The sequence below is a fragment of the Pezoporus flaviventris genome, unplaced genomic scaffold (genome assembly GCF_033815535.1).
Source record: "Pezoporus flaviventris isolate CSIRO_AGI_PZ_B2104156 unplaced genomic scaffold, CSIRO_AGI_Pfla_v1 ptg000036l, whole genome shotgun sequence".
NCBI classification, from domain to species: domain Eukaryota; kingdom Metazoa; phylum Chordata; class Aves; order Psittaciformes; family Psittacidae; genus Pezoporus; species Pezoporus flaviventris.
The window spans coordinates 41,516,359-41,533,278 of NW_026892584.1; the positions used below are offsets into that span (position 1 = coordinate 41,516,359).

Genomic DNA, 16,920 nt, shown 5'->3' on the forward strand with positions numbered 1-16,920 from the left:
TCCAGTATCTGAAGGGGGCCTATAGGGATGCTGGGGAGGGACTCTTCATTAGGGACTGTAGTGATAGGACAAGGGGTAACAGGTTAAAACTTAAACAGGGGAAGTTTAGATTGGATATAAGGAGGAAATTCTTTCCTGTTAGGGTGGTGAGTCACTGGAATGGGTTGCCCAGGGAGGTTGTGAATGCTCCATCCCTGGCAGTGTTCAAGGCCAAGTTGGATGAGGCCTTGGGTGATATTATTTAGCATAAGGTGTCCCTGCCCACGGCAGGGGGGTTGGAACTAGATGATCTTGAGATCCTTTCCAACCCTAACGATTCTGTGATTCTATATTTAAGCAGGGATACCATGCACTCTAGCCGGCTGAGGTTGTGATCCATGATGGGTTGCCACTGTTCATTCCAGCTGCCTCAGAGCTGGCTGGCAGCAGTGGTGACCAGCATGGAGCAGTTCAAGGCTTACTCAAACAGGTCACCACTGGAAGCCCCCACTACTTAAACCTGTGTGCCTAACACTGTCACAACAGGTAAATAAAGTAGTCCACAAACTTGTGGCTTCGAGAATTGCTGTGGAAGAAATATGAGTCAAATTACCCCAAACTGCATAGACAACAAGCCACGAGCACTCCAGGACCAGGATGTCGGGTGGTGGGATTGCAAAACACATAGTTAAAAAGCATGACTCCAGAATTCTGTCCAAACTTGTGCCAAAGGTTGTCCCAGTCCATGGGATTCTTTTGCCTCACTTGTGATAAAATAATGTTTTGCAATGACCTTTTTCTCTCACTGATTTTCATTTTTTTTTTTTTTTTTTTTTGTCTGACAGTTGAAGTGGATCCTGATCTCGATAAGGAGTCACAGGAGTATCTGGAGGCACTGGAACAAGTGACAGAGGAACTGGAACAGTGTGTTAATCTGTGCAAGTCACATATCATGATAGTGACGTGTTTTGATATTGGAGTAACAGATGCACAAGATGGAGTAAGGGAAGTGGAGGTTTGAAGGGAGGCTTTGCAAGGGACTGAAGGAAGTGAAGCTGAATTGTCTGACACGAAGAAGAGAGAAAGTAGTTGGGAAGTGAAGGAGGAAAGGTGAAGACTTAAAAGCAACAATGAATGTTTTAAGAGAAAGAAACAGCTGTGGGGTAGGAATGTTCATAAATCATTTGGTGCCTCAATGTGACCTGAACTCTACAAAGATAAAAGTAGGAACAAATATTGCTTCTACCAGAGGGGAGCGAAGAAATGTAGTACAAAACAAGATCTGTGATTCTATGTTAACAAACAAACAAACGTACAATGGAAGTGCCTTTAAAGTTAATTTGATTTTCATTTTTGTATTTGGTGCTAGAATTAAAGCCAGCAAACCTAAGCAGACCACAAAACGTATTCCTACAAAATATTTTATACTGTATAGTGTATTTATGACTATATGTAAAAAACAAACAACATTGTAGCAAAAGCAATAAGTAAATTATGTTTTCATACCTGAACTTGCCTTCTTGTTTCATAGAAAAGCTGTTTTATGTAGCAGAATTAAAACTGTATTATAATTGTTTTCTTGGTTAGGGTTCAAGATATTTTTATGAACATTTATCTATTGAAAAGGAGTATTATGGCATTTGGAGATGATTGTTTTACCTTCAGGTTTTGTATCATTACTTTTTCAGATCAAAGTAAATGTTCGTTTTCCATTTTATATATACATATAGAGATATATATTAACTGCTTACCTACTTCTTTGGTTAGTAACCTCACTTCTTACAGACCTGGTCTTTTTGGAGGGTAAACTTAATGTGAGGAAGTCTACAAAGGGCACTGTGGTTTGTTTTGGTTTTCTTATTTCCTCTCTGACTGCAGGAATTGAGAATTCTGTTTATTACCAAAACCATAAAACAAACAAAAAAAGGAACAAAACGTTTTTGTAAATGTTACGTTAGGTCCATATTTTTATATAGTTTTGACTATAAATATAGCATTTGCATTTTGAACTTTTAAGACAAATAGTATATCTTTTTACAGTTTTTCTAAGGAAGGCAAACCCTCAGGATCAAGTTTATACATGCTGCATGAGATTTGTGCTTTTTTGAAGGAGGCCACTTAAGTGTGGGAACTATTGAAAAACTGTTGCCAAACAAATACTTTTGAAAAGGTTTAATAGTGTATGTAATACCACATTTCATAATGAATCATATTTTCTAATCATCTTCCTTTTTATGGTTTTTTCAAATCCTGTGTACAAATATGTATTATAACAGCTTGCTTCAGTTTTTATCTGTGAATAAAAGATACATCTATTGTTATGATTGCTTCTTGCTGTGTATGTGATTTTAATGTTTGGAAGAGATAGAATGGCCTGTGGTATACTGTATTAAATGTCATCTCTTTGCCCAAGAGATATAACTGGGAATGGAGTTTTGACATTAGTCATCATAAACCAATTGGGAAAGAGACAAAACACCAAAGGGTAAAATAAATAGCAATGTTAATACTGAAGTTATCTTAGCACTTCATAGTTCACAGAACAAAGATCTGTGGCTCACATACTTGTTTTCCCTGATGAGACAAAGAAATTAAAAAGAAAACTTTAGGAACTAAGATCAAGCCCTGGGCCCCATAGGTCTGTCAGGAAAAACGACTGTATTCTTTTCTGTCTGACACTGCTGCATTTGCTCTCTGGTTAGACAGTAGCTGTGCCTGGTCCTCATCTCCCAGTGATGAGCTGACTGGAGTAACTCCAGGAAGATTTAATAATGCAAAGCTGGTACTTCTAATGCCACCATCTAGAGTATTTTACAGCTATTTGGCCAAATGGCCTGTAATGTGGGAATATTTTCCCTCCCTCTTTCTCTCCTTATGTCGCACTAAGTTCTTTAAACCCCATAAGAGGCCTGTGAGAGGGGGGCAAAATGCCTTCCTCCTCATTCTGCAGCTGGAGAAGTGGGAGAATGAGACTAAGGGTTCGATGTTCAAGTATCTTTGTGACTTCACATAGGTTACCTCTCTGTGATTTATCCCTGGAAAAGTGTGCACCATGTTTACTTACTGACATTTGCACTGCATTGGGTTCTCTGTGGGGCGGGCAATGTGGCCTCTAGAATTTCTAGAGGATCCCCTTGCTGATATCCCTGAATACCGGTAATATTTACTAAGTTGTAAATTCCTGCTATATTTACTTTATGTATGTGTGCATAAAGTCACAGTTCTAAAGATGGAATCAAAGCCATATAGTGATTCAATACATTGTGTTTTTTTTTCAGAGCTAGGATCAGATAAATAAGTACAGTCAAAATAAAAATGGCAACAGCATACTGAGGGAAAACCTCCTAGCGAGAGGGCCAAAGGAGAACACAGTCAGGGGGAGCTCTGTGCTGTGGTGTTAGGTTTTGCACTGGTGCCATTACACTGTCCTCTGGAGATGCACATCTTAACGGTGCTACTGCAAGGTGAGTTGACCTGTGGTGGGCTTTGAGCCCTTGTCGCAGCAGGGCTGGGCTCACAGTCTTTTCAAGGTGGTCTGTAGCCCTCTCTTGCACGTACACAGGAGTTTTTGTTTATTTGCCAGCCACTTCATCTTCTCCTCAAAGGTCTTTATTGCTTCTCCCTACTCTGGCAATATCATAATCTTCTGAAATAAAAATCAAGCTACTAATCATCCATCTCAATTTTTATAAACCTGACAATTTATTTAAATATCCTGCTATTCAGTATTTGCTGATTAGGCCTGCATCCTTTGATACTTTCTCTGTAATTTGCAACTATGGTTATGTTTGCCACAAAATAGCAAAAAAAACCATTTCAGGGCTGCTTAGTTCCATGTCAACATGGCAATAGCATGCATATTAAATGCATTTAGCCTCTGGCTTGGTGACACAAAACAACCCGGAGATGCAAAATAAGGTGAGGCACTGATGGATGAAATAACAAAGTTCCCTATGCAAATTCTGTTCCTTATTGGCAGTTGTGAATCGTAAATTAACTTTCAGATCTCAAGACCTCAGAGCCTTTAATATTCCTTTATTTTTTTATAACTTTCACAGTTCCATCTGGTTAAAATTTATACAAATATATGCTTAGTTTATGATTCAGGCTTATTTTGCAAAAGGCCTAATTATAGAAGGTTACAAACAATAATTGAAAAATTAGGCTGGATACTTTATTTCATTAATTTTGTCTTGATATTTAACAATTTAAAATAGCTATTAAATTGCATACTTAAAGATATGATCTTATTGAGTTTGTGACAGTATCAAATAAAACCCTAGAAACCCACTGGTGTTGAACTGCCCCAGTTTCTTTTGGCAGGGTTAATTCACACTAGAATTTTTAACCCCTTCATTGAAGATCTTCCCATGAAATCTCTCACCTCTTCCTTGCTGGGGCAAACCCCTTCTAGGTCCCTTGATGGGCCAGTTTACCAAGCCTAAAATAATATTTATTTCCCAGCAACAGGAAAACATGTATTGACAGCTGCTTATTTTTTAAACGAATTCAATGGCAAATATATGTGGGACAGAAAGTCCATTTTCCTCAAACCCCACCTCTCACCAGGTTTCACTAACCAGGACACCAGATTGCATGTGATGGTCAGGGAGAGGAGAGGTCCCCACTGCCTCAATCACATGGTCAGGCATCTTTCCAGAAGAGATGAGGTATGGACTGGAACAGAAATTGAGTGGGAAAGCAGAACTCTTATCTGGAGACCAGGGACTTGTGAATCAAAGAGAACCTTGTATTCTGGACATGGCCTCCAAGCTTACTTTTGCATTTTCCCATCCAGTGGTCATGGTACAATATATAAAACTACTCCTGGGAGACAGGATTTCAATGCACTTGTCAGAATTTGCAAATTGAGTGGACAAGCTGGAAGAGTCAGTAGCCACTCCCATAACCTGTGCTGTGGCTAACCATGTGTCCTGGGTTCAGCAGTAGCAGTCATTTTTCTCCTCCTTGGTAGCTGGTGCAGTGCTGTGTTTTGACTTTTGGCCTGGGAACAGAGCTGATAACAATGATGTTTTGGTTTGGCCAAGGACTTTGTGAACCTCATGCTCTGCCAGGGAGGAGGGGAAGCCAGGAGGAAGCAGAGACAGGACACCTGACCCAAACTGACCAAAGAGGTATTCCATACCACAGCACGTCATGCCCAGGATGTAACTGGGAGTTAGCCGGAAGGGCTGAGAGACTGCAGGGTTGGAGGAGGTATCGGTCGGTGCTTGGTCGGGCTTGGGGGGCGAGTTATCGGTCAGCTGGTGCTGAGGTGTTGTATTCTGTTCCCTTGTTATTTCCTTTATCATTATTATCACTGGTGGTAGCAGTAGTGATTTGTGTTATACCTTAGTTACTAAACTGTTCTTATCTCAACCCGTGGGAGTTGCATTCTTTTGATTCTCCTCTCTGTCCCTCCGAGAGCAGGGGGAGGGCAAGAAAGGGGGGGAAGTGAGCGAACGAGTTACCTGACTGGGTTTAAACCACGACACCATGTACTGAACAGTGTACATCTATGTGGACATTGAACCTTGTTAGAAGTGTGTGGAAATGCAGTTATTACAAATATAGATTCCCTATGAAGAAATCAGGTGGTGTGCAGGCAGCAAGTCATTTAATGTATGTGTAAAACCTTTTTCCTTATAGTGCTTCTGGTCTAACCGGTTCCAGCTAAGTATTTCTAGGACACAAACCACAATATCGAAATATCAGCACTAACAGAGACTGCAATAGGAATATGAGATTATTTGTTCTTTTCTCAGTATACAGAAAGTGTTTCATTTGTTTCTATTTCAAGGTACCTATGTATTCCGTTTCCAGTTATAAATCCACCTTTTCCAGTAACTTGCATTTTATTTTTAAAGTTATGTGTGGAACATAACTCCTCAGGCAGCTGTTCTATAGTGTGGCTATAAGCAGGGTTTAAGGCAAAAATGTTAGCTGTAAGACGACTTCTGTATCATATGTCCAAGCTGGTAGAAGTGGACACAAATAAAAATGGCGCAGTATTTGGGTGCTAATTTACTAGAGCACTTAGGCACCTGTTTAAGCAAGCAAGTAAATCTGTTTTGTATCCAGCAAAATACTTGAATTTTAGCTTATATCTCACTGACTTGGCTTTTTTTGCTTCAGGGTTTTCGATGGTGTAAATTGCCTCAGCAGTGGTTCACAGGAGCTATGCTGACTTTCACCAAGTAAAGATCCTGCTGAAATTATTTTACTTATCAGTGGTATTTGGGAGAATGGAAATAATAGTTCTGTCAATGTTCAATGATACCACGAGTGCAAATTAGCAGAAACTGCCTCCTAGGCTGCTCCTGTATGTAGCATCTCATGGCTTCATGCAGAATTTGGCTTGCAGAAATCTGTGGAATACATAGAATAAGACTTAACTCTTGACAATGCAGATTTTCAGAGAGATTTACTATCAGACTTGCAGGTAAACTGCCTGATATTGGGTGTGTTTGGCATGACAGAAGCCTTACAACAGCTTACATAGGACACCACTTCATTCATTATTTCCCTTCCCACGATTCTCCCTATAGGCCCGAGCGGGCAGCAGGACCATGGTGGCAAAAGGAAGGGAATCTTTCAGAGCAGCGCACACAGGGACTCCAGGTGATGCACACTTGCCTAGTAGTCTGGTTTTACCTTTTTTATGTGTCTTTTGCCTCTGTCTGTTGCATTCAGCTTATGACAGGTCATTCCTGGATATACTCCTGTGGCTCCTGGATGAGAGGGAATGGCAGCTGTCACTTGGCTACATCTCACTGGGGGATGGAGATTAAAGAGATACTCTTACACCAGATACAAATAACATTTCTGCCTTCTCCCCACTGCACAAGCACTTATTCAGTAGCATAATTAACTTGCTTTATTTTTATATTAATATATTCTACTGAGATTAGGACCTTATTCAAACCTTGGTGGTAAGGAGGTTTCACTGAGACAGCTGCTGTTTGGTTAATTTGTCTCCCAAGCGAACAGCCCAAGTCCTGGCTTGAGCCAGTGCAGCTCGATTCTGCAAAGGTTTTGGTTCATTGGTTCATGCCTCACTCCTGGAAGTGTTCAAGAACAGGTTGGACAGGGCTTTGAGCAACCTGGTCTAGTGGAAGGTGTCCCTGCCCATGGTAGGGGGGTTGGAACTGGATTATCTGTAAGGTCCCTTCCAATCCCAAGCATGCCATCATTCATTTATTTATTTAATGTAAACATTTCTGTAGGAGATTCTCATCAGCCTGGCAAAGGAAGGCAGCAGTGCATACTGCTTCCTGGTCTCCCTGGGGTGTCTGAAAGAGCTTGTCCTAGCTTTTGAAAGACTTGGTTTTGGCACTTTGCTATTGACTTCAGTAGGAGAACAGGGTTGTTAAACTCTTGGCATCGCTGGTATTACAGCAGTATTATGTGGCCAGAAGGAGCAAAGCCTTCAGTTCCCTGGGTAGTGAAAAAGCTGGGTGAACCTGCTTTTTGCCTCCTTGTTATCTGGCTCTCCTGCCTGAGGTCGGTGGATTGCCTTAGATTCTGTCCTTCAGAGGGTCAGGGACCTAATCAGGGCTGTGACACAGCTCACATGACTATCTAAAGGATATTTTAATTGATCTGACCTTGTATGGGAAATACCTTTGGCGCTCTAATGCGCTGCTCTCTGGGAGGCAGGCACAGTGCTCCAGGGCACAGGCAGTCGAAAAACAAGCAGACGTTTTAGAATTTGGCCTTTGACTGGAAAAACTGACTTTTAAATATTGGCTCACTGAGACCTTTCCCTGCATCTGTAAAAATGACCCTCCATTTGTTAGCACCTGGCACAGATACACTTACAAATACTGCTTGTTTTGAAGGGTGCCACTCATTTTGTTGTACATTACCATTTAAATGACTTACATTTGTACCTAAAGGCTTCAGTCTCATGGGGCTAAGTGCTGTACAAACACAGTTTTTTAGTCTAAACAGGGTATGAGGGGGAAGGACAGTGGTCTACTGTGTTTCCCTCCAAACTGAACATGTAACAGTTCTTAAAAATATGTCTCTCACAATGTTCTTTGTTGAGTATGGAGCAAAACCTTCAGCCATGGCAGCTGAAACACTGTAGGCAGGCTCGGATCGGATGAGATGCCGTTTTCAAACTGCTCAGTTTTCAAGGTGAAGACATGTTATTTGCTTGTGTGACAGGAAACGAGGGAAAGCAACGCTTTCCCTTCAGCTTTTGGGGAGAGAAACAGGAGGAAAGTATAATAGTGTATACAAATACACACATAATGGAAGAAAATACCAGTGCCCAGACTATGCATTTCTTTGCAAAAGCTGTGTGTTCTGAGGAGGAGCAAAGTGGTGAAGACTGAGGGCAGCCATGTGCTGTTTTGCTGTTTTCTCCTTCTCCCAGTGCTCAGTGTTCTGTAGGGCATCGTATATTCTTCTTGCTGTTGCCTCTTTGGATGCTTCACTTGATCTCTGATTTGCTCTTTGATATCTAAAGTATCTCCACCTTTTCTTCCAGCCCTTCTTTACTAATATTCCAGTCATAAATGCCGTTTGTCATTAGGTATTTTGCAATGGGAGCTGGCCTCTGTCAGGAGAGCATACAGCATAAGAAGAGAAGGGTTGGTAAAGGAAAGTTGCCTGGTATTAAAACTGGGAATAGAGTTTATGTCTAGGGCTCAAACACTCAGCTGTGTTCAGGCCACTGAATTTATGTTTAGAATTGGACCAGCAGTATCAATACGCTCATAAGAGACATTTATTAGTCATCTTCACATATACTAGATCAGATTTTCTTCTGCTTGAAGTTCACTGAGCTATGCCTGTATTTGAAATGCATTTAACTGGTCAGTTTTGTGTCAAACTTCCACTACGCTGTTGGGTGTTGACATTAAGCTATCATAATTACTAAATCCAAGTTCAAAAGTGGAACTTCAAACTGCTAGGATTTTTTAAGATTTTCTTTTTAGGCAACAACTGAAATGATGTATATGAGCCACATATCCACACTCCGAAGAGCTCCAGCAAGATAGCTACCATTTGAATGGGATTTCTTTATAAAATATCCAGAACACTGCTGTGAAAAGTACTGAATGTGTAAACCGTCTGTTTCTCTTGGTTTACATGTTCAGATGTTGTCTTATTAATCTACTGTTTATGTTGCCTTATTAACTTACTGTTTGGAAAAAAAACAAAGTGGATCAGCAAGCTGAATTCTGGGATATTCTTGGGGTACCTTAGAACTCCTTTCAGAAATCCAGTGACTTTGGAAAAGTTCTCCAGTCTGGAAGAGAACTTACTAGATGTGGTTGTCCCTGATAGACAGCTGACCCAACACAAATGAAGCTCTGAAATAGCATCAAAGCATTAAACTTCAACACATCTCACTTACTTTTTCTTTAAAATCAGAAACAAGGAAAACTATTCTGATTAACTCAGGAAGAATTTCTAGATGTATTGAAAACAAACTGACTGGTTTGTCATAGGAACTAAATACCTCTTTTCAGGTATGTAAATCCTAAGTGCAGGTTTGAAAGCTTCATAAAATTTACCTCTCTGTGGTGCTCATAGTATAGATGCAATATTTGAGTCATTGATGCTAGAAGATCAGTTAATATAATACATAGGTCTGTACACGTTGGGAGTACATCCAGGAATTGCAGCTCTGTATGCATCAGGCATGCAGCTGTGCAGTCCTTGCTCTCCAAGGCCTTTCCCCATTAGTAGTGTTAATAATCAGGTTGGAAACGAGCACAGCAGTCTGACAGCACCAGATGCAAACTAACTGGGAATCTTTGAAAATGCTAGTGCCCTCCCTTCCCTTCTCTGCCACGTGCATGTACACAGCTAGTTAATAATCTTTCAGCTCATGGTAAGTGGGAAGATGTAGGGCTGCTTCCTGCACCTTAGGACCCATGTGAGTTGTTGCATGCATTTCAAGTGGCTTCCACTGTGCTGCTATTTACACAGAGCTCCAGATACTTTGCAAGGGGTGATTTAACTGTAATCTCCCACAGCAAGAAACTGCACAGGCAGTAGTTCTGCTATTTGTATATAAGTTTAAAATGTGGCAGTACTTCAACAAAGCCAGCTTGGCTTTGTGTTTACGAATGTGTTGCATCAGCCTTGCCTTTGTTGTGCTATCATCTTATCAGAGTGAATGACTGATGTGTTTTGCCAGCCTGCAGTGCATTGGCACATACTCTTCTAGGGGACCTGTTGCTGCTTTTCATTTCTGGAGTGCCCATGTGTAGGCTGGGGAGAGAGTCAGTGCATGACTGAGCAGCTCCACTGGTTGAGGGAAGTATGTGGGGCAACCAGACTATAATTCAAGTTCTCTTGCTAGTTCCCAGTCTTTGAAAAGTCCCAGGTCTAGTTTTAGCAATGTCATAGATGTCAGTGCCAGTGGGGCAGGGCCTTGTGGACTACCAGGAAATTTTAGTCCTTATTGCACCTACATAATATCAAGGTGGGAGTTTGTTAGCATTTGCATGCATCAGATGATTATCACTCCCATTGCCCAGAGGGATGTGAGAATGATGAAGAGATAACAAATTTCACTGTGTGTTTGGAACAAGGAGTGGAAAAGCTGCAGTCTTTTTTTTTCAGCTCTTCTGCATATAGATAAAGGAGCAGTAACCATGTGGAAGTACTCAGCTTTGTACTGTAGCCAGCTTCAGTGACGATTTGACAGTCCTGGCAGCATGATGGTGACTCACCACACCTAATAATCCACAAGAGCTGGAGACTTGCTCTGTGTAAAGTTGAATTGCTCTTTTAATTTGCTTTATGTTGACTTTTGTCTTTTCTAAGATGCGTGATGAACCAAGGACAATGGTAAGATGTTTTGTACCTTAGCAAACTTTTTTTTTCTCCTGATTTTGTCCAAACTTGAACTTGTCCAGAGGCCTTTGAAGACAAACACAGTGTGCTTTTTATATTGGGCGTTTCAGACATGTTCTGACTGCATCATAAAATGGCAATAGGAAAACTGCAGAACAACTACAGTGGAAGATAAGCTGTGGCTATTAGTAACTATCTCTGAGTTTATTGCTCTCCCTTAGACTGGTACCATTGCCCCCCCCCCCATACTAGACTATATTAATGTAAGAGAGCTTTGCCCCATGGCTTGCATTTCAGGCTGTGCATGATATCTGACAGGAGAGGCAGAGAAGTGCAGTTTCTTACAGACCTTTGAACGCTTCCTCTCCATCCCCTCCCGCTGAAGTTGAACTCCTGACACGTTCCCAGTGACGATTACTGCAGACAAAAGGCAGCATATGATGCAGCTTGTGCAGATCAATTTGCATGCCGGCTGTCTGGCCAGTTGCTGCCTGACTTTGTGTCCACTCTTCCCTCAGTGGAGGAGTTAATTTCCTCCTCTATCTCACTGCCAGTTTTCATGAAACCCTGTGGGAATGTGATTATCACTGAGATTTCCTCCCTTGGTCAGATTTGTTTGATGTTGGCTAATCCTTCTCCCAGTTACTGGGGAAAAGGGGTAGAGTGGTAAGATGTACAGTGCTATTGAGTAAAAATGGCTCAGCATAGATAGAGTCCCTATCTACAGTATGAATCGAAATAACTTGCTTTCAAAGCTGGGCGTGGTATTAAACCAAAAAAATACACACTCCTGAATGATTCAGTGACTTCCAGTTCTAAACCTGAGGTCATCTCCTGTAATGAGATACATCTGAAATAAGGTTTTGCTTCTCTCAGTAAATAACTTCCCCTGCTTCCAGGAATAAGTAGTTGAGAAGGGAGGATTTAGGTTCAGCTGGTCGATCTGTGAAGCTGAAAATAACTCTATCCTGGAATTTGCTTACAAGGATTTCTTACAGCTCCAGGTTCTCCTTGCATATTACATCACTGCAGCTTTACCTGGGAGTACGCTCAGGTGAATTTAGTTTGTTTGAACTTACATCAGTATTGATGAAAAGAGGATTTAGTCCTTAGGCCTTCATTCAGGAAAGCACCTGCGTTTACAGAGGATGCTTGCACACTGGCTTAGCTCACTGCCAGGCTTCAGAAAGCACTTTTCTAATTTACAGGCTTCATGTGTATTATTGAATGGTAGCGAATTAACTGGAGGTGAAAACAATTCTAGTACATTTCTTCAGCTGCTGGCAATACATGTAACTCCATTGTCTTTAATAATGAGTGCTAATTTTATACCTGTTAAGGACTTGATAAAGAGCAGTGCTGGCAGAGCTGTGCCTTCTGGGGTAGATAATGAGCCATTTTGTATCTCTGAGTCTTGGCTTTCTCACTTGCTTGTGCTGGCTGGAGTATTATAAGGGCAAGATGTTGATTTTATTTGCTGCTGAGCCTTCTATATTACTACTCTGCCTCTCCAATGCTTCTAATAGCCATGCGAGTGACTCTTTTTAGAACATGCAAGCACTGAATTTTGACTTGCACCCCTGTGTAAATAGTTTGAATGACTTTCTTGGCCAGTGTTATTAAACCTAATATGAAGAGAACATTTGAAATAGTCTTGGCTTCTGCATACATTTATCTCTAGAAGTAAGGGCAGTCATGCCGTAGCTTTTGAGTTCTACAGAGAACTGAAATCACTAATGGTATGGGCCATCTGCTGTGGGGGGTAGGACTAAAAAATGGCAGGTATTGTCTTAAGTGTGTGTAATCTAATTTTTTTTTTGTGAATACAGCCTTTACTCACCAGTCTTGCAAAGTGAGGCATCTGTTTCTGAATTTAAGAAGCTGAGACTAATCAGACTAATTCAAGTCTTTCTGCAATGTGCCTAATTGATCAACCTAATATCTTTGCAAAAAAAAAATGTTCATGTTACTCTTTATACTCTTTACATTAAGGAAGAGGATGAGTCTTCTAATCATTTTACATGGTAACCTTGCAAGTTGATGTAGAAATTTGTTTACAAAACACACCTGTTCTCATTTGTTGTGACTTCAAAGACTGTGCTGTGCTTAAAGGGAGAAGAAAGTGCTGATGTGTGTCTTGCCTAACAGAGTTCTCTTTACTGTAATAGTAGTGCAAAAAGTTGTTAACTTTGATATACAACTTAGCCTGAAGCCTGAAATACAACATAGCCTAAAGCCAAAGTAAATTGTCAGTCTGAAATGAAGCATTTCATCTGAGAAGAGGTTTTCAGTTAAGCCTTTTCTCATGTCCTTACGGCATGCCAAAATACTTTTGTGTTCAGTGCTGAGCACCCTGCCGTGAACAGAAATCATTAGTACTCAGTATATTTTGCAAATATTAAAGCAAGCTATTAATAGAAGAGTGATATTGAGGGTAAACTGGGGAAGAGCAAAGGCTCAATGAGGCTAGTAGGTAGTAGACCTGCTCCTTTTTCATCACTCTGGCTGTTGGAAAACATCCTTGACCTACTGGTGTAATACTGCTTGGACCTGCCCAAACACCTTAAAATGTTATTTGCAGGACAATAATGTGCTTCTGAGAAAAGGATACTCATCAATGTAAAACTAGCAAATCTGAATTCTGCTAAACTTGCCTCAGGTCGGAATTCACTGATATTTTAACAATTGGATATAGTCACATTCCTGGGGAAAGCTGATATGGACTAAATGATCATTTCATTATGCACACAGGCACACATTCAGGCAGAAGACTGTAGCAGCAACAAAATTGCATTGCTTTGCTTTGCAGACTTGTTAAAATAAGGTGTTTTATTTGCTGGTGTTGAGTTAGAACAAGCCTTCCTCATGGCTTTAGATAAACCCTGACATTTCACATAGGCTTCAAATCTGGGCAGATAATTAACCTTTGCGTGAAGTTACCCTTGACTTCAGTCTAGCATGTAGCAAAAGTTATTTGTATACCTAGGTCTTTATCTTAATTATCTTTTGCCTCCTACATTTGGGAACAGTATAATGTGCCAAGGGCAAAACCCCCTCTGTATTTCTATTCAGCAAGTGCCTATGGGGCCAAACCTTTTTCTTAAAAGGTATAGAGAATAGCCCTCCTTCTACTGTTCCTGTGGTGATAACCTAAGAAGAGAGGAAACTATAGCACTGAATGTAGTAATGGAATAATGCCTATTGGATATTTTCCACTACAGTTGTATGAAACAAGGGAATTGGCAAGAGTAAGCCAGTGAGAGTTAACTTAGAAGAATCTGGTATTACACAAAGCCAAGAACACATGGCAACTTCCAACTCACTTTATTTCAGTTAGTTAATAGTTTGCAGAGTGTTTGTGTGTGTAGTGCTGATCAGTACTTAGATGTCATTTTCCTAAACCTTTTACCATGTCAATAAACCAACATCCACCAAATAACATTTAAGCACAAATAATCATTGTGACTTAATCTGTCACAAACATTTGTTACAAATGTCCTCATCTTTTTCCCTCTTATCTTCTACAAAGACAGTGCTGTAAGGATTGTAGGGCATTTCTGGGACATTTCTCAACTCCCAGAAGACATTGTACCATAAATAATTTTGCTAAATGGTGTTACCTGGATGCTTCTTTTGTACATTTTTTCCTCCGTTTTATGTAACCGGGATAGCACTTTGTTATCATCACTGTAGTGGGTGGAATGAGATATTTTGGTACTGCAGATGTTGCCACAGTGTGACATTAATTTAATCACTTAAAAAGATTTAATACTGGGACAGTCTGGGACACAGCCATGGTGTTTTCATATGGTTTGCTGCTGTTCTGCTATTGATGATGTTGCAAGTGTGTTGTAATGTAATCATGGGGGAAATCGTTACTGTCATATATCTGCTCTATCAGCAAGTAGTGATCCAGTTCAGTTTAATATCTGTATTGATGATCTGGATGATGGAATCAAGTGCACCCTCAGAAAGTTTGCAGATGACACCAATTTGGGTGGAAGTGTTGATGTGCTGTTGGAAGGCTCTACAGAGAGAACTGGACGGGCTGCATAGATGGGCTGTGGCCAGTTGTATGTGGCTCAACAAGGCAAAGTGCCGGGTCCTGCGTATAGGTCTCAACAAGCCCGTGCAACACTACTGGTTCGGGGATGAGTGGCTGGAAAACTGATTGGTGGAAGAGGACCTGACTTATATAAGAAATAATGTGGACAGCAAGAACAGGGCAGTGACTGTTCTGCTGTACTTGGCACTTGTGAGGCTGCATCTCAAATCCTGTGTAAAGTTCCTGGCCCCTCACTACAAGAGAGACATTGATGTGTGAGAGTGAGTCCAGAAAAGGGCAATGAAGCTGGTGAAGGGTCTGGAGAATAAGTCTTATAAGAAATGGCTAAGGAAACTGAAGTTGTTTAGCCTGGAGAAAAGGAGGCTCAGGGGATGCTTATTACTCTCTACACTTACCTGAAAGAGGGGTGTTGTGGGGTGGATGTCGGTCTCTTTTCCCAAGTAACAAGCAATAGAACAAGACAAAATGGCCTCAAGTTTTGCCAGGAAAGGTTTAGGTTGGATTTTCGGAAAAATTTCTTTACCAAAATGGCTGTCAAGCATTGGAACAGGCTGCCCAGGGAAGTGGTAGAGTCACCATCCCTGGAGATATTTAAAGGACATGTAGATGTGGTACTTAGGGACATGGTTTAGTGGTAGACCTGACAGTATTAGGTTAATGGTTGGACTTGATGATCTTAAAGGTCCTTTGTAACCTACAGTATTTTATGATCTACTGGAATTTGTTAAATGTTTGTAGTTTTCTGTTATCAGAGCTAAAACAGTAGAAAGATGCTTGGGCTATATGTGTGGGGCTATTTGGTGAATTTAAGCAGGGGGCTAATTATGCGCTGAGAGGCTCAGAAGGGCTTTTATGAAAAACACAGGGCCTCGCACCTGGTTACTTGTTGGCTTTCTTTTGCATATGCAGTCGCAGAAAGGTAAGTAAGCTATTGTTAAGATGAAGGAAAGAGAAGGAGCATTTGGGGGGACAAAATGAGAAAGACAGACTTGTATTTTGTAGTAAAGTAATTGCTACTGTTTATTCCTCTGGTGCTTGGTGGCAGAACTTGGTGTATGCCTTCTGTAACTGGGCAGGACTGTACCAGAGATACTCCTGACAAGTAGTGGGCTTGCACTGATAGCAACTAATGAGAGCACTATCTGTCTTGTTATTGGTTGCAGCCTCTACCATGATCAATTTTTTACTGGAGTGTGGGTTTGAACAGGAATTTTAAATATGTAGGAAGACCCTTTTCACCCTCGAGCAGTCTGATACTGCTATCCTTCCTGCGGAGGCAAAATCATTGTATCCTCATCAGCTCCACAGTCTGCAAGAGGTAAGAAGCTTTTTTCACTCGGTATAAACTGATGTGTGTTTTCAAAGTCATCTCTAACTAAATTTGCCATTTCCTATATCTGTCTTCTGGTGTGCAGCCACTTGCTGCAAAGTAACAGATTTTGTGACACGGGGAGTATGAGACATGTCTAGTAACAGCGTGGTATATAGTCCTTATCCTACTTGAATACTTGTTTAATAACCTCTCAAGGTCCAGATGTGATCTCTGACCCAGAGCTGCCAAGGCTGGAATAATCTTGGTGTTTGAAAATAGAAGCAGCTTCATACTTTCTTGCCCTGTTGGAATTTTTGCAGTCTCCCTTAAAGTGATTTAAGGTTGCTACATGTGTCTAGAAGAGGTGAGCTTAAAATTTAAAGTAAAACTAAGCTTTTATTTTGGTAAAACATAAAGCCTTTAGTAAAAACCTGGGCTTGCATGGTTGATTCAGCCTTTTTCATCTGCAAACACCTGAAACAATCTAAGTTAACAAAGATACTGTGTTTACTCTGTATCCTCTATTGTGGGGGGATGTGATCTATTTAAGGGTTTTTCTTTCTCTGCTCCATACTCTAAGTTCAGGTCTTCTAACCAAATCAGGCATAGCATATTTGAAAGTAGCATTTCAAACCCTGATCTACTAAATTCCTTTTTGAGGAAGCCCTAATCTGGGTATTGCTTCTAAATCTAGTACTCTCTGTAAGACCTAAGGTTCATGAGGTTTTTCTTGTATATACTT

At 40.8% G+C, this 16,920-nt stretch overlaps 1 protein-coding gene and 1 long non-coding RNA gene across 4 annotated transcripts in view; both read left to right on the forward strand.

Moving 5' to 3' along the window:
- KIF26A (kinesin family member 26A) overlaps positions 1–2,300 on the forward strand; it is a 109,743-nt gene extending 107,443 nt beyond the window's left edge. For all 3 annotated transcript variants that reach the window (XM_061464082.1, XM_061464083.1, XM_061464084.1), the window contains one exon: positions 825–2,300. In XM_061464082.1, the coding sequence (XP_061320066.1) occupies positions 825–1,000 (176 nt within the window). In that variant the 3' untranslated portion in view covers positions 1,001–2,300. The remainder of the gene's footprint in view (positions 1–824) is intronic.
- A 9,893-nt stretch (positions 2,301–12,193) lies between these two features.
- On the forward strand, positions 12,194–16,470 carry LOC133274804 (uncharacterized). Its single transcript, XR_009745281.1, has 3 exons — positions 12,194–12,384; positions 16,030–16,184; positions 16,395–16,470. It is a non-coding gene; the product is annotated as an uncharacterized LOC133274804 (long non-coding RNA).
- The last annotated feature ends 450 nt before the right edge of the window (positions 16,471–16,920 follow it).